At 55.7% G+C, this 21,993-nt stretch overlaps 1 protein-coding gene across 2 annotated transcripts in view; it reads left to right on the top strand.

Annotated features, from left to right (window-relative positions):
* The window catches only part of AGRN (agrin), a 63,972-nt gene that overhangs the window by 8,124 nt on the left and 33,855 nt on the right, over positions 1 to 21,993 (top strand). Inside the window, exons 3-4 of one of the 2 annotated variants that reach the window (XM_042883000.1) lie at positions 13,480 to 13,500; positions 19,891 to 19,938. In XM_042883000.1, the coding sequence (XP_042738934.1) occupies positions 13,480 to 13,500; positions 19,891 to 19,938 (69 nt within the window). The remainder of the gene's footprint in view (positions 1 to 13,479; positions 13,501 to 19,890; positions 19,939 to 21,993) is intronic. The other variant, XM_042883001.1, reaches the window with a different exon arrangement.

A 21,993-nucleotide genomic window follows, 5' to 3' on the forward strand; every position in this document is an offset into this window, starting at 1 on the left:
CAATGGGAGATATCCCAGCGATGGGCAGTGCTGTGCCTCCCAATGGGAGATATCCCAGCGATGGGAGATGCTGTGCCTCCCAATGGGAGATATCCCAGCGATGGGCAGTGCTGTGCTTCCCAACAGGAGATATCCCAGTGATGGGCAATGCTGCAACAGGAGATATCCCAACAGTGGATGATGCTGGGCCTCACAATGGGAGATATCTTACCAATGGGCAATGCTGGGCCTCCCAATAGGAGAAATCCCAATGATGGGCGATGCTGGGCTTCCCAATAGGAGTTATCCCAGCACTGGTGACCCTCAGTGTATCCCACATCCCACCTGGGTGTCCCAGTGCTGCTGTGTGGTATCTATGGGTGCATCCCTCTGTTTTCCCCCCCATGCAGATGCTTGTAATCACACTGGCTGCTCTGGCACACGTTCAAGATTGCAGCGTGCCGCAGATGCTCCATATGTTTAAAAATGTCACTTAGCTCTTATTAAAATTCTTATTATAGCCAGGCCAGAACTCTCCCGACTTTTCATCTCTGTGGCAACCCCATTAATTACTCCCATTGAAGAACTGCATCCAGATTCAGCTCTTGCATGTTTTCACCCTGGGATAACTCGTTTTTGCTTTCCTTCCCCTCTTTGTTCCTGTAATGTACTTTTTCCCCCATGTGCTTTATGGGGTGGAATCCCACCATGGGCTGGGGGGACCCTCAGCCTGCATGGATTTCTTCTCCTCTCTTCCAGCCTTCTTCTCTCCATGGCAAATCCCACAATTGCTGCGCTTCTCCTCCACTTTGTTCTGTGCTCAGAGGTTTCTGCTGGGCTTGGGAGCAGGGCTGCTTGGAAAGCCCCTCTCAAAGCGACATTGCCCACTCCGTTTTGTCATCTTTCTGCTCACTCCTATTCTGCCCTCCCTTTCTTTTCTAGCTCTGCAGAACTGAGACGTTTTGTTCTTGTAAAGCAGCCCATGCAAAATTCCCTTTTCAGGATCCTTCCAGGGGCTGTAAGCAGTGCACAGTGGGGAACTGCTGGCACGGCTCTGCGTTAGGTGATGCGGGCTGTGGTCTCTTCCCATGCTCTGGTCTCATTGCAGCACTTCCCCACCCTGTGCCTATTTCTTTTCAATCCATCCCTGGCACTGTTTGTGCAAGGAGGGAGCTGGGAGGCTCGGTGTGTGGGTTTGTGTTCTTTTTTTTCTTTCCTCTCCTTTCTTCTTGGCTCTGTTTTGAATTGAAGATAACGAGAACAGCATCAACACCTCCATCTCGGGGCGAGGAAGTTCTCCAGCAGCTGTTAAGAGTGCAGGAAACAGAGAGGGGAGAACACAGCGCTGCAAAACAGTGGGGCTCCTGCTGACCCCTGGAGAGGGGACTGCAGGATGGGCTGAGTCCTGGTGATGGGAACATATGGAGCATGATGCTGTCCCACTGCCTAAGAACAGGGCGCTGCGTGATAGTAAGGCGAAACATCCCTTGGGTTTATGGCAGTAGCCAAGGGAGTCGATTTGTTTAGCAAATTCCAATGGAATTTTAATCTGGTGTGGGAGGCTACTGCTCTGGGAAGGCTCCGGCCCTGCTCTGAGCACGTCCTGCTGCATTGCTCTGCGGGTGTCTGGGCAGCAGCATCTTCCTTCTGCGCTTTGGGCCCTGGCTGTGTGCTCCTGGTGCTGTGCCATGCTTCGGAGTGCTTTGCTGCTTCCTACAGCAGGGAGCAGTCCCCTTGGGGGCCAGGCAAATCACCCCTTCCTGCACTTCCAGCCCCCTGGAATCGCTTTCTTTGATTAGTATAAGAAACGGGGCCAGAGTGCTTTCAATAATTTATACCTACAGCTGATTTCAGTCTGGCTGCAGCACAGCCTACAGAAGCAACTCTTTTAATTTGCTCCTAATTCTTACTCCCTGTGTGTCCTGCAGCTGCCTGGCTCCTGCTCACCCACCTTGCAGACCATGGCAAACCTTACCAGCACGGTGAGGTGGGCACAGCCTGAACCCATTTCCTCTTTCCACCTCTTCGATGCTTCTACTCTTTCTCCCCATTTTTCTCCCTGGGTGTGGAGGTTGGGAATGAACTGCACTCCCCAGAGGATGCAATGCTGTCCCGATGGGCTCTCAGTGTGCTTTCTCTCTGATGTTGGAGTGCTGCTCTCTGGTTTGCAGTCAATTAGCTGAAGTGAGTGGAGAGCTGGCTGTGCCAAAGCCTCGTTGATTTGTGGGTGATAACCAATTAAAGCAAGGGGAACAGAGATGCTGAGGGGCTGATTTCTCTGTCAGAGCATGGCTAGAGTGAGTTCACACCACCTAGCATCAGTCCTGCAGTGCAGCTCATCCCTTCTGGTGCTCAGCCCCTCATGGGCCAGGATGTCCTGCAGCATCCTGGTACCCCCAGCACTCTGAACCCCTAGCCTGCAGAGCAGCATCCCTGGGGGTGTGGGTTTAGGCACAGCGCTGCCTGCCAGCTCCATCCTCCTGCCAAGCTGTGATTGCCTTGGCTTTGGCACTGCACTCTGCAGCCAAGAAGTGCCCTATCTCCCTCTGTTTCTGGGATAAAATCCATGCTCTGTGGCCTGGAGTGCAGGTACCTCTGTAAAATCAAGGGATGGCTGCTCTACTGGGGAAGCATTGGTGTGTGGGACGGGATAGCAGAGATCTGGATGGGCACCCTGAATGCCTTCCTGCTTGCAGCACCTCGCCCTGCTGTGGGCTGCTTGCAATCCATTGGGTTGATCCTGCAGGCTGCAGCACAGCCAGTTGATCACGGGCTGCAGAGAGCGTTTCTACCAACCACTGTTGTCAAAACACAGAGCTGCACTTTGCAGAAGGTGTCCCAGGGTTACCTTTCGGAGTTGGTAACTGTGCTTCCCCAGGTGAGCAATCTCCCCCTCCCCCATTTAACAAACAGCCCCTATTTGCATGGCTCAGGGAGCAGCTGGCAGGGATGGGCACTGAAATTGAATCGGTGCTCTGGAGCTGCCAGCTTTGTGCTGTCCCAGGATGGCAAAGCCTGGGAGCTGCCCCAGGGCACTGCGGCGTGTGGGGAATGGGGCTTTCTGTGCCCCTTCCTGTGGCACCTCTGTCCCAAAGCTGTCCCCTGGGTGCCCTCCCCCCCCCTTACACCTTTCTGCTCAATAAACCTTAATCCTCTCCCAGCCCTGGGCCGGCAGCCAGGGCCAGCATTCCGCTCATAGCTCAGCCAGGTACGCCCGGATAAGCTGCTGGGTGCGGGGGGAGCAGCATAGGGATGGGGGCTTGGGAGCGTGTGGGGTCAGTGCCATGGGCCCATGGTGCTGGGGGACAGTGGCAGCGTGGGGTGGTGGCTGTGAGTCCTCCACTGGGTCCCTCCAGAGCTCAGTCTTTATGGTGGGGGTCTTGGGGCAAAACCACTACCCTGACCTTTGGGTGCTGGGGGTAAGAGGGTGGCTTGACCCCATAGAGGCTTCTGACAGTATAGGGTCAGAAGTGAGTTCTTGGTTGTTGCCCGTGCAAATGGTGTCGGTTGGGCTGTAGGACCAATTTGGGTTTGGCGAGAGGCTGCATTTGGGGCAGCCATGCTCTCGGGGAGTTATTTCTCTGCTTAATGTATCCATCTCCTGCTTCTCGCAGCCTCCCTTGTAGCGCTGGGCTGCCTGTTTATGCAGCAATAAAATCCCTGAGCAAATTGTTTGAACTGATGCTGTTTATCTAAGAGATAAAGTGGGATCAGCGGCAGCGCCTGGCAGCAGTGCAGGGAGGTTCAGCCCTGGGGAGCAGCTCCAGCCCCATGAAGGTGAGCATCCCGTCCCCGCTATTCCCAGCACCGCTGCATTCCTGGGCAGTGAGGTTGCCTGAAAGCAATGGCACGGGGACACTTTGTCACCCAGTGACGTAGCCCTGGCCAGGGAGAGACCTCTCCCCATAGGTTGCATCGGTTCTCTGGGGCGTGTTCCTGTGCCCTTTGGGTAAGTCCCCATCCTGGGTGCCAAATTCCTGCATGGGGGATGCATGGGATGGGGGAGGGAAATGTCTGCTTGCTGTATGGAGACACTGAAGTTTGGAGAGCTGGTGTCCAGACCCGGGGAAGGTGTGCTTGTGTTGGAGGCGAGCTCAGCCCTTGATCAGCTCTGACACTCCTTAAACATCTGCTGCGGGCAGCAGGATGCAACCCAGGCAGACTTTGGTCTTCCAGCCTCGTTCCCTAAGGCTTGCAGGGGGAAATTAAGCAGCAGCACCCACATTTGCGTGCTCCGTGCGTGGTGGGAGGTGGGCACAAAGCTGGGTTCTTGCAAATATCCCCATTCTCATCCTTTTGGGATATGCTGGTGTGCAGTGGGGAGTGCAACGGCTGCACGCCTGCCTGTGCTTGCATGCTTCCTTCTTTGCAGGGTGGGTGCATGGCTTCCCCAGCACGGGGCTGGGCAGGCTGCTGTGCTGCACTAACTTGCCTGAGAAGCTGCTTTTATTATTATTATTATTATTTTTATTCTTTTTCCTTTTTTTTTCTTTTCTTTCTTCCTTTTCCCCCTTTCAGTTGTGCCTATGCTGCCTGGTGTTGCTGGCTGTAGGCACAGCGGTTGGGCAGGATGAGGCTGGCTGCAAGAGCCTTTGTCAAAGCAGATGGGGAGATGTTGGGAAGCTTCATCCCTGCGGAGGAAATGGGGAGGGAAAGGCCAAATAGCAAACGTGCATCTGTGCCTGGTCTGCTTAGCACTGCCAGCCCCACTCTGCCTCTGCCAATCTGTTCCCCCCAGAAGCATGGGCTGCACCTTGAGCTGTAGCTTGGTTGCAACACTCCTTTTTGGCCAAGATAGGAGCTACCAACACATGGTGCAGAGCCATAGATCAGAACCAAACCCCTCGCTGCCAGCTGTTGGTTTGCATTCTCCTTGATAGGTGCAGAGTGCCCCAGGGCTGTTGGGTGCTCAGGTAGGTGCAGGGCCGTCCTGCCAAGAGGACAAAGCAGAATGCAGCAGGAGGATGGATTGCTTGGACCCCAACTCACGGAGGGGAAGCGGGGAGGGGGTATGAGGAATGCACCCAGGGCAAGTGCAGCTCCTCCTCCGTGTGCTGTATGCTCTCCCATTTTGCAACCTGCCATGGCACGCGCCGTGGTCAGGTGTCTGCCGTGCGGCGGAGCGCTGCCAGGCTGGAATGCCAGCAATGCATCCCCACGTGCAGCAGGAGCGCTCGGACACCGCCGGAGCACGTCTGGGAGGGTGGGGAAGGGCCACGAAGGCAGCACCTCTCCGTGAGGGTGTGGGGAAGGCTGCTGGGGAGCAGCTGCCTGCCCCGCTGTGCTGCTTGTGGGAACTTGCACTGGGGTTGCGAAGCATTCGGGCTTTGCAGTGGAGAAGGATAGGATAGGGGTTCTCGAGCAGGATTGCAGCAGTGCCGTGGAAAATTCAACTCTGCCGTCTTGATTCTGCTGGTTTAGAGTTCCTGTTCCCTCTCCTTGCAGCTTGTTGTTCACGTGAAAGGGTTTTAATCTCTTTCTAGTGTTATTTTCCACTGGTAACCAGGTGGGATAGCACCAGGCACAGCGCTTCTCTGCACCCCAGCTTCCTGCCGAGATAAAACGCCTCATCCCATCCAAAAAAGTTTTTTTCCACTTGAGGGAGTGCTGGGCTGCCCTGTTGATCCGTGCTCACTCCATGCCTGCATGTTGCTGGCTCTTGTGCAGCATCAGGAGCTAATTCTTGTGATGTGCTCCTGGGCAGAAAAGTTATTCTTAGAGGACAGATGCTGGCATACCATTTGGCTTCCTGCAGCCCTATTGCTGGGGTTCCCCAGCACCCCCTGGGCACCTAGACCCTCAAACAAGCCCTGTGTTGCTGAGGGGAAGCAAGCAGTACAGCTGGGATGTTTTCCCTTGGAGGATGCCAAGGGATGCTGCATGTCCCCAGGGGCATTTCCACGCAAGCAGTTTTCTGATGCCAGCTCTGCTCACAGCTCATCCTCTGGGGATGCTCTGCTGGGGCTGAATCTTGGAGGTTTGGCAGCTCAGGTGTTTGCCTTGGGATGGATGCAGTGCTGGTGGCTTCCCTGAGTGTTGTGGTTGCTGCTGGGAGATGGAGCCCAGCTTTTTCAGCTCCTGTGCTGGTTTGTTGTTGTTTCTGCTTTTTGGAAACCATGTGAGCAGCGGTGCTGGATTCCAGATGGCATTTTCAAACTGGGGCAGCCTGTCCCACCCATCTGTAACGTGCTGCTGTGGTGCCACAAAGGGCAGCGGTGGAAAACATCATCTGCGTGGTGATTCCATGGACCACATGCCATCCCTTCCATGGAAATGAAATTCTTTCCCTCTTTATCTCCAGGATGTATCCTGTTGTGAAGTTTGTTGGTTTTCTTTTATCTCCCATAGTCCATCTTTGCTGTGGAGCTGCGCAGTGGAACATCAAAGCTTCTCCCACCCATTTTTAGATGGGGAAGTACACATCAGAGCTGAGCCCAGGGGCTGCACCCATGCATATCATGGCAGGGGCACCCTGCGCTTGGATGCAGCACCAAGATGTGCTGCCTGCTCAGTGCTGCTTTGCTGGCAGTGCCATTGATGCGAGCCTGGGGTGTTCTGTTTAAACAACAGCACTGGGACCTCTCGTTGTAGAAGTGTGTTTGCAGGCTGCCTACGTGCAGCACAGCTCAGCAGCTGGCGGGTAACTGCAGTGCTGGAGGTCTGGTGATGCTCAGAGTGATGTGCAGAGCTCTGGGGCTGCATTGGGTGCTCACAGCCTCTCTGCCCTGTTCCAAACACCCTCACTGCTGGTTGATGTGCCTCATGCTCATGAGAAACCTCGCTAGCCGCTCTCAGGGCTGTTGGCTGGAACCCAGTTCCCAGGCACCGAAACAGGAGGGAATCTAAAGAAACCCGGGCTGGGATTGTTTTTTTAGACTGATAATTCCTCCCAGACAGCTCTGTTAGACTCCTAGCCAGCTGGACTTGCACTTTCTTTGCTCAAGGGAATCTCTTCTAAATTGCACAGCGCTGCTGCAAGTGGTGCTTCTGCAAACGCCCTGCAGATCTGCATGTTGGTAGCGGGGATGCAGCTGGGGGCTCTGCTTACAACATCTGCACTGAGATGCAGAAGGAACAGGGCAGGATGGTGGCAGAAGCTGTGCCATGCCCAGCCCAGGCGTGGGAACCCTTGGAACAGTCCCCGGAAATCCCATATTCTCCTGCAGGCGGATGATGGGAAGCGGCAGCGTGGGCTGCAGCTCTGCCCTGTGAACCCAAGCAGTGAGTGCAGGCCCTGGGGAGCCCTCAGCCACTTTCACAATAAGGGAAAGTATTGCTCTGGCCTCCTACTGCCCTAGCAGGGTCCGGCTCCTTCACGCCTATGCACTCAGATGCTCCTTACCCCGTCCTGCTTGGTGACCCCATCACAGCTGATGTTTACAGGAGGACAGGGTTGAAAGGAGCTGGCACTTGCTTGAAGCCTGCCTCAGATTAAAGGCTTTCCTTTCACGCTGAATCTGGCGTGTCTTATGTGTTAGCATGGTGCATTTTTGCTCTGGAGGGCTGGAAACAGGAATGCTGTCCTGTGAGCAAAGCTGTGCCTGTGGACATCACAGAATCATTGAATTGATGATTAGTGCCATAGAAGTGTGATGGGATGGGAGACGTGGGCATCTCTTGGTTCCGCAGTGTGGAAGTTTGGGAGCTGCCTGCTGAATACGTGGGCTCTGCACGGTGCTTAATGAGCATAGAGGATGGATAATTGGCTCTGTGAGTCCGTTTTGACCGCGTCTTCAACCCTGTGGGTGCCTCGTAGGGGGAGAGGGGGGAGAGGTGGCAGCTTCACACCCATCCTGGTGCCAACTCTGCTGCTGAGCTCATGGCAGCCCCCAGTTGGGACAGATGGTCGGCAACGCGCCGGGGGTGTCAGCACACAGCGCTCATTGTTTGCAGGCAGCAAGCTGCCTACGTGCGAATCAACACCCAAAATTCGCCAGAGTTTGTACAGACGGAGTGCAGGGCATCCATCAGCAACGCGGGGATGTGAGCAGAGGGGCCGGCTCAAATCGAGGGATCTGGTGGTGCCGAGCCTTGCAGTCCTGCAGCTCTTGGCTCGGCGGGATGCTCCGTGCCTGCAGCTCACCCAGCACGGCGGTGGCCGTGTGCCCTGCCTTGGCCGAACGGATAGGGATGCATTCCTCTGCCCTGACTTCAAAGCTTGTTGCTACATATACAGAGCCCAGCCGCCTTGGCAACCCCGGGCGGGTGGCAGCAGCTGCCTGCTGCAGCTCCGTTGGGCACTCGCTGCCCTTTTGGCCGTGCCCGTTCCGTCCCCACCGTGGCACGCACCCCTTTTCCTGCAGCCTGCTGCCCCAAATCCCTTTGTTTCTCCCTGCTTGGGTGTCTCTCAGCATCCTCAGGCTCTCAGTGCCCCGCTGTGATTTCTCCCCTGGTTTAAGCAGAGCGATCTCAGGGCTGTGTGCTGGAGACCCTGGTGGAGGTGTTGGGATTTTCCAGCCCTGGCCGCTCGCCCAGCCCCTTCCTGAACCATCCAGGTGACTTAACCCCATGCTGGGAGTGGTGCTGCAGCCCAATTAGGAGATTAAAGCATGCCATTAGGAAATGAGAGTGCTGCAGCAGAGCTGCTTGCTGGCTGCCAGCCCCTCTGGCTGCTGCAGGGCTGACCCTCCCTTGGATCTCCTGAGCTCTCTTACCTGATCCCAGCCCTCAGTGTGGGATTCTTGCCACAGTCTTACTTCTCTCCATGGGGAATTGTGGGTGCATCCCTTCTGGCAGAGAAGAGATCTGATGCCGTGGGGTTTGCAGGGGAAGAGGAGGGTGAAAGGCATTGCCCTTCAGTCCTGGCAGGGCTCCTCCTAAATGCTTCCGAGGGTTTCTTGGGCAGATGAATCCTTCCTTTGCTTTTGCAGCTTCGTGCTACATCCTGATTGCCTCCCTGCCACCAGATGTGTTGTTTGCTTGGGTTGTGGTGGGCTTCTCCCTGGGAAATGGGTACAGAAGTGCTCCAGCCTCCCACCAGCAGCAGGGTTTTGCTTTGCTCTCACCAACTGCTTTTGCTCTGTTTTCTTTTGCATGTGCTGCCCTCTCCCCCGTGGCTTCTGGATTATTCATTACTAGGTAAGAACAGCATTTATCTCTGTTCTTGGACTGAAAGTGGGGCAAGGGAGGCTGGGGCACACGGGGATGCTTTGTGTGATGGTGTGCTTGCAAAAGACAGGTCCTCGTGGTTTGCTCCTCCTGGTCTGGGAGGTGGTGGCAGGGGGAGATATCCTCTGGTGCAATGCAGGATGCTATTTCAGCATCTCCGTTCAAGTGAGTTTTCTTTAGCCAGAGAGAAGGGAGTTAAATGCTGAGACCGGAGGCAGCTGTGTGTGCTGTCTGCCCGACGTGGGACTCCAGCAATGACAATTCTCCAAGGGGAGAGGGAATGAATTTTAATGACGTCTTGAAAGACTTTAAATTTTCATGTTAACTTCAATTATTCAGGACAGTTGGAAGGCGACTTTAAAGCTTCATAAAAAGAAAAGGGGAGGAAAAAAAAATAAAAGTGGCCAGTTTGATGCATAAATATATATTTTTTAGATTAATTGATTGGCACTTTGTAGTAGAACGCGGGCATCTTAAAGGCTGTGCTGTTGGCTATTGCACCTGACAGCAGTGCTGAGGAGGAGGGGTACCAGAATGAATGATGTACTGCCTAGAGCTGTAATAACAGCCCAGTGGGGCGCAGTGCTGTGCTTGCAGCCTGTGGGGTGTTGCACCTGCTGGGCTGCGTGGGGTGCTGCAAGCTGGCTGCTGCACCAGCAAATTGGGGAGATTGCACCAACTGGGGGCCATGCCTCTGCTGGCAGCAGGAGGACAGGTGGCATCCAGCAGGCATCCCTCTGCATGGGGACATCGGTGCAGATGTCCCCAGCTCTGGCTGCTGGCACAGGGTGCTGAGCCACAGCCTTAAATCCTGCACAGGGTGCCCAGAGCATCCCCAGCTCCCGATGCTCTCTTGGCAAGGGATGCTGAGCATCTCTGAGCGAGCAGCTTGGAACAAGCTCTCTGCCCTGCTGCCTTTCTCCCTCTCGCTAAGCCCAGGGCATCTGTCTGTCTTTCTGTGCCTGCTCCCCAGCAGGCTGATGCCTTGCCTCCCTCCCTTTGAGGGTGCCCCACTGGTGCAGAGGGGCTGCGCGGCACAAATGCGCCTTTTATTCCCCGCTGCTGAGAGCTGCCAGCCCTGGCTGCCGGCCCAGAAAGCTGCGCTGCTTCAGAACATAAGCAGCTATTGTCTCAGCCCTGGAGACGGCGATCCGAGCTCTGCTGGGGCCGGGAGGGAGCCAGGCTGCAGGAAAGAGCCCAAAGAGGGAGGGAGAGAGGTTTGTAGGGTCTGGTGTGCTCATCTCCCCCTGAATAAGGCACAGCTCCTTTGAATCCCTGTCACTGGGATGCCAGGGTTGGTTTCACTCCTGCGTAAAGCAGATCCTTTGTGTTGCAGAGGATGGAAAGCAGCTGGAAGAGTGGTCCTGAAGCGAGGGTCTCCTCCAGGTGTGCCCATTGGGACTGCAGGGGACAGAGCAGTGGCAGCCAGCTGGGAGCTGTGCGCCTGCAGCATCCCCCTGTGCACAGCTCTGTAATCCTCACTGGGATGGAAGAACAAACAGGAGAAATGCGAGAGCATGCAGGGATGCTGCCCTTGGCTTTGTGTCATTGTGTGTTCAGCCCTGTGACCCGGGCTAAAGCACTGCCTGGGTAATGTTAGGGGTGAGGAAGGAGGGATGGCCACTCTCCTTCCTGGGTGCTGCTTCCCAAACCGTTTGGCCACAAGGGGCCTTGTTAGATTAGGCTGAGTTTTTTCAGCCTAATCCGCTGCAGCAGCGATCCTCTACAGCCAGCCTGGCCTGAGTAAACTTCTCCTGGCTTCAATGAAAATGTTAGTGTAGCCGAGGCTCTGCCCTCACTGTTTTTTCCTCTCCCCTCTCCCTCCGGTGCCCGACACACGGCTGCTTCTGAAAAGTGCGCTCGGTGGTGGCACGAAGGGGAAACCTCAAATCCTTGCAAAGCAATTACTGCTAATGAGACACTTCCTACACATCTGGTTTCAATTCTGGCTGTGTGTCGGGGACTGTTCTTCCCAGCTCGGCAGCGGGGAAGGTGAGAAAGCTCCTGCTGCCCTCCTGCCCAGGTGCCACTCTTATTTCCAATGCCAAGCAGGGACAATTAATGCTTCTGGGTGTTCTCCAGCCTAGGTGGCACCTGTCCTGCCCATCCCCTGCCCCACTGCTGGGTTTGGGCTTGGTACCAGCCCTGGAGCTCATCCAGAGATCCCACGCTGGCCTTACATCAATGGGGGGAAGGCAAGAGAAAAGGCTTCATCTCCACTGGCTGACCATTCAAATCAGGTCTTTGTTTGGATGCAGATTTGTGTGGATCATGGGCCCCTCTGGCTGCTGTTTTTGGCAGCAGAGCGCCTTGTTATCTCACTGCAGAGTGTGGCCTTGGAGCAGGATGCAGAGGAACAGTAGGGAGGGTCGGGGAGAGAGGGATTTCAGGAAGTCTGTGTCGCTTTTATGCAGTGAACAGCAGGAAGGTGGCGTGGGAACCCTTGGCTGGTTTCCTTGGGAATGAGGCAGCACGACGTGGGCTCACCAGAGCCAGCACCACGTTGGTGGCTTCCTGGGATCCACCAGTGGCATGGCAATGCTCTGGGATGGGCGTTGCTTGAGCATCAGGAGATGAGTTGTTGGAGCACTCTTGGAAATTGGCTCTGCTTTGCTCCAGGTCTGGCTGCACGCTGATCTGTGCTCCTTGGGTGCAGCATCAGCACTCGGTGTTGCCCCTTTGCAGAATTTGGGTGCATTCCCCTGCTCATTTTGCATGGGGAAACTTTCCAGAGCTAAGTGCCTGACCTTGGAACACATCCTCTGGCCCTCCCTTCCTTTCTGGTTTGTTTAATATCTAGTGAAACAAACTTGTTTTCCCCTTTTGATGCTAACAGCTGCTTCGCTTTGCTGCGAAATGATGAAGGGGAAATCAAAGCACGGTGGATTTTGTTGAGTTGGAAGGCAGCCTGGGCTCTGGGGCTCCTTGTCTCAATCACACTTTGGTTCTAACTGAGGGAAAGATGTGTGCCTTGGGCTGGGATTCAGACCCAGAGCAGCCCCTGCTCCTCTGGTCCTGGTGCCCCAATGGACCTCTTCCACATTTTCTCTCCCAGTCATCTCAGGCAAATCCCTGCTCATCAGAAGCATCCCAGAATGTGCAACACCCAACAGCCATCTGTGCTGTCAACTCTTCTTTCCCTTGGCAATGGCAGCGGCCAACTTGAATCCCCTAAAATACAGCAGGTACACGGCTCTGTGGCAACCCCAGCCCAGCTCATCCCAAGGCTCCTAGACCCAAATGCTCCTGGGTCTGTTCCCTCCACCAACTCCAGGCCACTCTGTCCAGGAGCACAGAAGAGCTGCCAAGTGCTGAGGATGGCACAGCCCATGCCATTTGAATGGGAAGCCAGGGAAGGAGCACAGCAGCCAGACGCTGATGTTTCATCTCCTCCAGAGCCAGCCATAGTACTTTGGCTTTCATTTCTGCCTTTTTTTGTCTTTAATAAATCAAAGTCCCAAAATAACCATGCTGCTCTGGGATATTTTTAAGCTGTTTTTCCCCCCTCTTCCTTTCTTCCCTGCATCTCCCAGCAGCTCCGAGCCGAGCGGGCTCCCGGTTGCCAATGGAGAAAGCTACACGTCACTTCCTTGGCATGGGGCCTTCTCCAGCCCTCAATGCTCACTTTGTTTTTTTCCCCTCATACTCTGGGTGAGCTGTCAGGGCTCTTTGCAGGGTCACATTACTCATGTCCCACAGCTCATTGTGGGAGCTGATGCTGACGCTGCATTGGGGAGCCCTCTGTGCCCCCACAGGTCGGGTGTCAAAGTGGAGGAGCAGAGCTTTGGAGTTGTGTTGAAGTTGCATCTCCTCATCCTGGTGGGATGCAGAGCTGGCAGGGGACCTCTTGTGCTCTGGTTTCCTGCCCAGGTGATGCTTTTGGGTAGGAGGAATCAGTGCAGGATGTGCTCCTTCAAAGTGAATGGGAAGCAGCTGGTCCTTGGGAGATGCATGGGGAAATTGGGGCGGCCTCCAGGCTGAGCTCCTGAATGCTTCCAAAGCATGAGCTTGGTTTCGGAAAACATTTTGGAATATTGACAAGGCAATCCTAGTGCTGCTTGCTGCCTTCTGGCTCTTTGGCTGCACTCGTTGCCCTCTGCAGGGCCTTTGTTAGCCATTGTGTGCTGCAGTGCCAGTGGTTATCGGTCAGAGCTGACATCTTCCCGTGCTGCAGGACAAGGTGGGACTTCTGCAACCCATGGGAAAATGCCACTGCTGCATGGCATCTCCTCTGTCTGCTTCCTCTGTGCAATGTGGGGCTGCAGGGCCAGGGATGCCCCTGCGAGGGGGGCAGGAGGAGGGATCTGGGGGCAGGAGAGAGCTGGGTGAGCTGCCTGTTCTCTTGTTCTAACTGTTGTTCTCTCCTTTTTCTCTTCCCCTCGCTTTCTAAAGAACATAGGAAGCTTCTTGCTGGTAAGTGGTGGTGTGTCATGCAAAAAAATACCATGTATTCTTTTTCCCATCCACTGTCAAACTCACTGGTTAGTCTCCCTCATGTTTCCATCCACCCAGGACATGCTGGAGCAATAGGGCCCTTCCAGAGGTGGGGACAGCACGCCCATCCCCATGGCCTGCTGGCTGCACTCACCTCAGGGGCATCTATTGCCTTTAGATCACAGTTTGAAGAGCTGCCTGTTCTTTCTGCCAGTATCCTCTCAGGCTGACGTCGGTGGGCTCAGCTGGATTGCCACCGTCCTTGCAAAACGTGCAAACTGTGATCTAAGGCCACCTCTCACCTGTCTCATGTCCCTCTCCATCCTCAGCCCTTCATTGCCTTCCTGGGGAGGGGTGGGGAGGAGAGCAGCATTGCTCCAGGTGGTGTTGGGGTGGGATGTGGGGTGGGATGGAGCATGGAGCACAGGCTGGCTTGGCCACGTGCTTTCACTGTAAAACATGCTGAATGGGGAACGGAGGGATATAAAAGTTTTATTGAGAGCTGCTTGCTCCTGGCTTGGACCCTGGGCCTCTCTGGGAGCAGCATAGCTGGGAGCAGTGCTAGCTGAGCCGACAGCATCCCCTGCTGGCATCCTGCTCCTTAGCTGTAAGATGCTGCTGGTGGTGAGGGGATAAAGGGCTTCCTTTGGTGCTCCCTTCAAGCTCCTGAGCGAGGCTTAGAACATCCCAAGTTGAAAATGACCCATGAAGGATCATCGAGTCCAGCTCTGATGGCTTTGCTTTGCGTGGCTGCTTCTTGCTAGCAGGATGGATTTCCCCACTGGTTGATCCGTGAGGTTGTTGAGCTGGTTGTTCACCCTGCTGTGTTGCTGTAGGATCATCCTGGCAGCCCACGGCTTGGGCAGATGGGTTTGTTGGATATAAAAACTGTCTGGACCGGAGAGTGGTGATGAATGGAGTTGCATCCAGCTGCAGTCCAGTCACAAGTGGTGTTGCCTAGGATTGGTAGCGGGCTCAGCTCTGATTAATAGCTTTGTGACAGTCTGGTTGAGGGGATTGAGTGCACCCTCAATAAGTTTGCTGGGGGCAGCAAGTTGGGAGGCTGTGTTGATCTGCCTGAGGGTAAGGAAGGCTCTGCAGAGGGACCAGGGCAGGCTGCACTGCTGGGCTGAGGGTCGTGGTTAGTGGGCAAGGTGGGTAATCTTAGAGGTCTTTTCCAACCTGACAGGTTCTGTGATCCCCTCCATGCTGCACTCATGCCATAATGCAGCGAGTGGCCCCAGTGCGATGCTCCCAGCCTGGCTGGAGCTCCTCGCATCCGAACGTTTGCAGTGAGAGCAGCAGATGGCAGTGTGAGACCACAGGAGGAGCAGGCTGTGCTGTGCTGTGTCGGGGCTGTTGGCTAGCTGTGAACGGCGCTGGTTTTGGGGTGAGCTTCCAGACCTTTGTCCTGCATTAGGGTTAGGGCAGGAGTGTTGCCTACCTGGAGTAATGGGGATCACAAGAGAGGGATGAGCTTTGAGGGTCTTTGTCTCATCAGCTTGGCTTCAGCCCTGCTCTGCAGCCCTTGTCCTGCAACAGGGAATTGTCCTGGCAGCCCAACAAGCCAAAGGACAGCAGTGTGAGCAGAGGCTGCCACGGGTCCCTGGGCACAGCACTGGGCATCAGCATGGATTTAGCATCAAACTGCACCACCTCCCTCCCTGGGTTGATTTTGGTTCGCTGTGTGACCACTTCGGGGCAGCAGCCTCATCCTTATAGCAGCGCACGGATTGCTGTGTGCTACTCTTGTTCTAAAGAATTGCCTTTATATGTATTTTATTTTTAATTAAGAGGGGTAGCAGACATAAAACCCATTCACTGCTGCATAGTGGGACAAGGTAGATGAGGTGTGGGCTCCACGCTGTGACTTTGGGATAGCAGAGGAGCAGGTTCCTGCCTACATGCAGGGTGTGCACGGATGGGACTTGCACATGGAGAGTGGCTGTGACCCTCTCTCCCCCATCTCCCATTGGCAGGGTTTTAAAGCTCTTTATTTCTAGGCAGTGCTCAGCAGGAGTCGAGCTGGGTCCTGCCAAGTGTTAAATGAAATAATTAAAATCCCCACTTTCTCCCCCTCCCTCTCCTCTCTGCTGTAATGCTGGTAATTAGCCTGTAAAACTGCAGGAGGGGATGGGGAAGGGAGAACGTGTAAGCACCTTCTGCAGGCTCCCTCCTCCTCCTCCTCCCCAGGAGGGAGTGCGAAATGGCTCTCCAGGCACTGGGTGCTGTCACATAAATCCCAATTAGCTCCCTGCCAAACAGGATTAGCGAGAAGGGAGCCAGGTGGGGAATCAGCCTGGCAGCAGCAGGAGCTGAGGGGGGGGGGGGGGTTCTGCAGGGGCTCTGCAAGGAGGGACAGATTGACAGCTGTCAGTCCCACCCCCGAGCATCACTGCGTTTTGGGCTCAGGTTGGTACGTGGCATTTAGTGAGGAGAAACGAAGAGGCGAAGGGAACGAAATGGGCGTCTGTTGGTTGGTGTTTTCTTCCCAGTTTGAGGTTGGCGTCCTGCAAAAAACGCACATGAGCGTTCCCCCATCTGTGGGATGTGCGTGGACCCGAGGTGGAGCCCGCATCTGCAGCTATGGGCTTGGGGACCCCACCTCACCCAGCCCCTTCTGCCCATCAGCTGCGTGCTGCCAGCAGCTGTGACCTCCTGGCTGTGAAATCCCAGCAATGAACCCATTAACAGCACCAGCCTTTCCAGTGGCTGGTAACCACACGGAGGCCTTAATGCGTCGAACGCTTTCATTTGGAGAAATGGGCGGGGGAAGGATGGATGTACACAAAGATAATGTTTTCTTCCCGGTCATAGAGGAGTAGCAGCTGTGCCTGAGGCTGGGCAGCTCTTGTGAGCCAGGTTTGGGAAGCCTGAGGTGGTTTGTCACCACGGTGGCTCTGTTATATTCTTCTGTCTGGTGTTTCACGGTGCCCAAAGCGTGAAGAGTGTGTGCTGGGGATAACAAACTGATGGTCCACGTGGATCTGGCACATGTGATGTATCCCCAGTGCAGGTGGCTCCTCTGACCGTAAAACCTCATCCGAAATACACAGGGGGCAAATGTGTGGATGTTGTGCTCTTTGAGGGTGCAGTGGGCTGGAGCTGGAACCTGCCTCCTCCAGGACGTGCATAGGGAGCTCCTGCAGAGCTGCCCCTACAAGTGGCCCCCAATGGCCGGGGTTGGGGGGGGGGGAAAAAGGGGGGGGGCAAGTCCTGCAGCCCCGAGAAGAAAGGGAAGACTGTGCCAGGCTGATTTGCATGTGTAAACATGCACCGGGGGATGCAAATGGCCTCGCTTTGCTTTGGGATTTTTTTTTTCTTCTTTATGGGAAGCCAAGCCTTGCTGGGGAGGGGGGGAACTGAGTTTCCAGTGAGACCCTGACCCGAAGGGAGCATTGAGGCCATGGGCTGGGCATTGCCGTGCTGCAGGCTCCGGGCACCTGTGTGTGTGGGAGATGCAGAAGGATTCCAAGCTTGGGTGAAGGATTTTGTCACCTGCTTGGTGGTGACCAAGAGGAGGAGAGGGCCGGTGCACTCCGCACCTTTTTATGATGCTGCCGAAATTCCCAGGGAGAATTTTCTGCTCCCGTAGGGCAGCATTTTGCCTAGGCATGGGTTTCTTCCTTACCTCCCCAGCTCCGAGCGTACCAGAAGGTGTCATTACACCTCGCTCTCTCTCTAATACGTATCTTTAAAACGGCTGGTATGGTTTTTTATCGCTGGTTTTCATGCTCCGCTCCGTTTGGCTCCTGGGGGTCCCGGCCCGGGCGGGCGGAGCGGGGAGGGGGCACGGGCAGAGGCGCTGCCGGGGGAGGCATAATGAGTTTTGACAGTGCAGTCCCCGCCTCTCCCAACATCTTTAGTTCACGAATGAAAAGGCGAAGGGGGTGGGGGGAAGAGGCGGAGGAGAGGGATTTTTTTTTTCCCCTTCCCGTGCTCTCCCGAGGGAGCAGGGCGAGGAGGACCCCGCGCTCCGTCTCGCCGGGAGCAGCGGGATGCTGGCGGGGATGCTCGCAGGTGGCTGCGGCGTGGGGACGAGGGGCGAGGAGCCGAGCTGAGCTCCCGCTGCCTTTGTGTTCCTCGAGCGTTGGGGCAGAGCGCTGCCCGCTGCCTTTGTTCACAGCCGTTCCTGCTCCCATCACGGGCGCGGGTGAAGCGAACGACCCGGCGTCCTTCTTCATCCTCCTTTCTCATCCCTATTGTCGGCTGCCGTTCCTCTCCGGAGGGACCGGGACACCGGAGCTGAACGAGGCGGAGAAACTTCGGGGCGTGGGGCAGGCGGGGACACGCGGTTGCTTGGCTTTTTTCTTCCTTTTCCCTTGTCATTTTATTGTCTGGTGCCGCTCAGCCCTCTGACCGCACGCGGGTGGATGAGGGCTGAACGCTGTCACATCGCACGCATCGCTCCCACCGTCGCTCTCTTGATGCCCGGCTCGGCGAGGGACGGGGACCGCTTTGGGACGGACTGGCATGTCACAGCAGTGTGAGAAGGGGAGCTGGCCCATCCCAGCCACCACGCAGGTGACAGCTGGCAGCGTGCTCCCTGCCGGCGAGGTGACAGCTCGCAGAGGGGGACGAGCGAGGCGGTGGCCCCTTGCTGCTGGCCCGAGGGCTGGGAGGGTGCCGGAGAGCTGGCGAGGCGGCGGGGGAGAGGAGCTGAGCACCAGCAGAGCGGGGATGGATTTGGATTTGCGGTCGCTGTGAGAGGGGCTGCGGTTTGTGGGGGTCCTCCCCAGCCCTGCCTGTGGGGTACGGGATTGGGAGAACTCATCCCAAGGAGCCGCGGCTGCAGGAGGTGCGAGGAGCGTGGAGGGAGCAGCTGCATCCCTGGAGCCATTGAGAGGACGTGGAGGCTGAGAGAGGGGTCTCATGCTGGTCCCCTTCCTGCTGCCCCTCTGCCAGCCCTGCTCGCAGGCACCGGGGTGTGGGGGTGCTGCGGTGGCCCCCCAGCATACTTGTCACCATTCCTGTGGGCTTGGAGGCAGGAGTTGAGCTCTCAGCACTTTTGCTCGTGGTTTCTTTGCCCGCTCTCTGCTGGCACACACGGATTGACTTCTCCCTGGCTGGAAGGGGCATTGCTGAGCACGGGGCTGTGGGGGGTCTCTCCGGAAAATGCTCAGACCCATGATGGCAGATGTGGAGATAAACTCTTGGTCCTGAAGGTGCCACCAACCTGCGCTGCCCTCCTGTTCCCTAGAGGATGGGAACCGCTGGGAAAACTGGGGTCTTGCTGCTGCCGAAAAAAGGGGAACAGAGGGCATCTGTGTGAGCCTCGTGGCCGCTCTGCCTTGGATGGATCACCAGCAGGTTGAACTTTAAGCGCAGCATGACGGCTTGCCAGTACCCCATGGCACCGGGGGCCTTGGAACGGGACCGGCTGTACCAGCACAAGGTCTCCTTGGTGGTGCGCTACTTCATGATCCCGTGCAACATTTGCCTCATCCTCCTGGCCACCTCCACGCTGGGATTTGCTGTGCTGCTCTTCCTCAATAACTGTAGGTGCTCCCCGGGGGTGTGGGAGGAGCAGGGCAGGGAAGGGGAAGCAGGAGAAGGCTGGGGAGAAGTGGAAGTCCTTCTTCAGTGCTCGGGATGCCAGTCTGCTTCTGGTGTGGCTGAGCATGTTGCATGCAGCCACGTGTTGCTGGCTGCTCTGTGGCCTCATCCTTGCACCAGCTTTTCTCCAGGCACACTCCTTGCAATGGTGTCACTGACCTCCTTGATGCTGGAATGCACCTGCAGGGAGGAAAGCCTTCAGGGGATGGGTGGGTCCTCCAGCTTTGGGGTGCACAGCTTCCCTGGGTGTGTGTGCTTGGACAACTGGTAAAAGGTGTGAATACATTGCAAAAGTACTGCCCAGAGCAGGGCAGAGGCAATGGGAGGGGAATGGAGGGGTGGTAAGGAAGCAACGTGTCCCCTCTGCTGCCATGGGTGCATTGCTTACTAGGTGGCAGCTTGACACCGGCTATGGGCTGCTCCTGAGTGAAACTCTTCTGCTTTTCCAAATGCAAAGAGCTGGCTGACAGCAGGGCTGTGCCTCACAGTCCTATGCTCTTGATATTCTGTCTGCCTTGTGCTTCTTTGTCCCCTCTTCTTTCCTGGGCTCCCCCAGTGCTGTCCCTGTCCCAAGCAATGGGCCCCACAGTGGGATTTGCACTGCGGCCGTGGCCAAATGGCGCAGAGGAGGGCTGCAGCCAGAGATGCTCAGTGATGCCAGCAGGAGAGCCAGGCTCCTGGGGCTGCTCCTGCTGTTCCCTGCTCACTGCAGGTGCTCCATGGCCCCAAACCCACCAGGGAGAGAAGCTGTGGGGGAGGAGGAGTGTGTGCAATAACACTGCTGATAGCTCCTTGTTTTGTTTTTCTTTGCAGATAAGCCCAATAGTTATTTTACCCAGACTCCGCCGACCCCTCGAGATGGTAAGTACACCCCTGCTTCCTGCAGCTTGCTCCCATGAAGGCAAATTGCTGGAGCCTCCCTGACCCAGTGATCTATTTTGTGATCTATCTGTGCTCAGAGCAGAGCAGCTCACCCTCCCTGGGGATGCATTTATCCCTGCGTAAGGAGGGAGGGCAGAGCCTCTGCCCTTCTGCTGCTTATGTGATGCGTTCTGGAAGTGGGGAAAGGCTGGAGGAGCAGATGGGGCCTCTGCTGTGCTCTGGCAGCGTTGCTGATTCGTCTGCTGAGGTTGTGGGGGCTGGAGAAAGGGACCTTAGAAAGCAGCAGCGCTGAGCTCGGTGGCTGTGCCGTGTGGATTTTGGGAAAAGGAACTGGGAAGATGGAGGTGCAGAAGTTCTGCAGGCAGGGAGCAAAAAGCAAAGCAAGTGGCACATGTACCTGTGGCATGTGGCCATGCCAGATCCACACATTTGTAGAACTTCGCTTTCTGGCAGCCAATGGGTTTAAAAGCTGCTGGCAGGCAAGCATGTGCTCAGATAATGTCATCATATGAGCCATGTTTTCTTTGAAAATCAGGCTTCTACTGCCCTGCTTTCTGCTGGCAGGCTCCTTCCCCAGCCACCTTCCCCATCCTCCCTCATCTCATGTGCACAGAGAAGAACCCAGCAGAAAAACTGCAGCCAATTAATAACACGTTTGTTTCTTTCTTTCCTTCTGTGATGGGGGGTGGGGAAGGAGGCGGGGGAGAAACGGATGCTAGATAAAATGTGATTAATCTATAATTGGACCAGAGAAGATATCTAAAGCAAAAATAAAAACGAACGTAGGTGTAACTCCTAGCTTAGGGCTCCAAAATATGAGCAGCCCTGCCCATCCAGATGACATACTCCCAAAGATCTCTGGTCCCCATGGGAGATGGAAAAGTACCACGGTTGGTGCTGCGCCAGGCAAGGTGCCTCCTCCAGGTGCTGCAAACACCTCCCATGCCCCCCCCAGGGCAGCACTGCTTGGGCAGGTGCAGCACAGGGTGGGCTGCACCTTTCTGCACCCCCTGGAGCGAGATGAACCGAGAGGGAGGATTCAGTGGGTGTTCTTCCAGCGTCTGTGATGAGTGGTTGGAGCTCTGTTTGTTTGCAGCATCCCTCGGTGGAGCCGCATGCAGGAGATGTGGAGGTTTGTGCTTGCTGTGCTTGCACCATGCCCGTGCATGCTCTGCTCCTGTTCCAGTGAGGAATATGATGGAGCTGTTCTACTGAGCAGCCCTTGTGGATGGGAAAGCTGTGATGGCTTGCCTGGGGTGCCATCTCTTGCTGGTAGTTTGCTTATGGTACCGACCAGCTGTGGGAAAGGCTCAGGTCCCATCCCTGTTAGGCTTGGATGCATCCCAGAAGGCAGAGAGGGTTGAACACCCATTTTGTTTTGGCGACTGAGAATGGAGTGATGTTGGCCCAACATGCCAGGCCTGGGAGCAGCTCTTGATGCTTATTTATGGATGCATAAAAGCAGCAGTGACACATGAGATGGGGACATAAATACAGGGTTTGCAGAGCAGAGCTTGACTGGTCCCAGACATGGAGCTAGGCAGGGAAATGCTGGTGCAGGTGGCTTTCTGTACTGGCTTAGGCAATCAGCTGGTTAGTGCTCTCAATCCTGGATATTGTCTTCTTCTGGCTCTGGAGAACAGATGTTGGGAAATAATTGCTTTGGGCTTGGAAGTCGCATCAGGTGCTCACCTCCCCTTGGTTGCTCTGCAGTTCCTCCATGCACAGGGTCTTCATCACTGCCCCGGGCACTGGAACCCTTTCCAATGTTCAGCCATTGTCTCCATGAGGTCCTTCCTTACGTTCTGTCTAAACTCCCCTGGTGCAGCCTGAGACTGCTTCCTCGTGTCCTATCACTTGTCACCTAGTGTCACCTCCACTTGCACTGGAACTCACTGGTGCAGGTGCAGGGCCCTTGGCTGGTGGGAGGCTGTAAAAGGAGGGGAGGTGGGGAGAGCCTTGGCTGTGGGCTGGCTTTGCCTTGCCCTAAGGTATGGTCAGGCGTGGGGATAAAGCCTTGAACTCCTCTTTTCT

The sequence above is a fragment of the Lagopus leucura genome, unplaced genomic scaffold (genome assembly GCF_019238085.1).
Source record: "Lagopus leucura isolate 7727_CA_CO unplaced genomic scaffold, USGS_WTPT01 Super-Scaffold_100037, whole genome shotgun sequence".
Classification (NCBI taxonomy): Eukaryota; Metazoa; Chordata; class Aves; order Galliformes; family Phasianidae; genus Lagopus; species Lagopus leucura.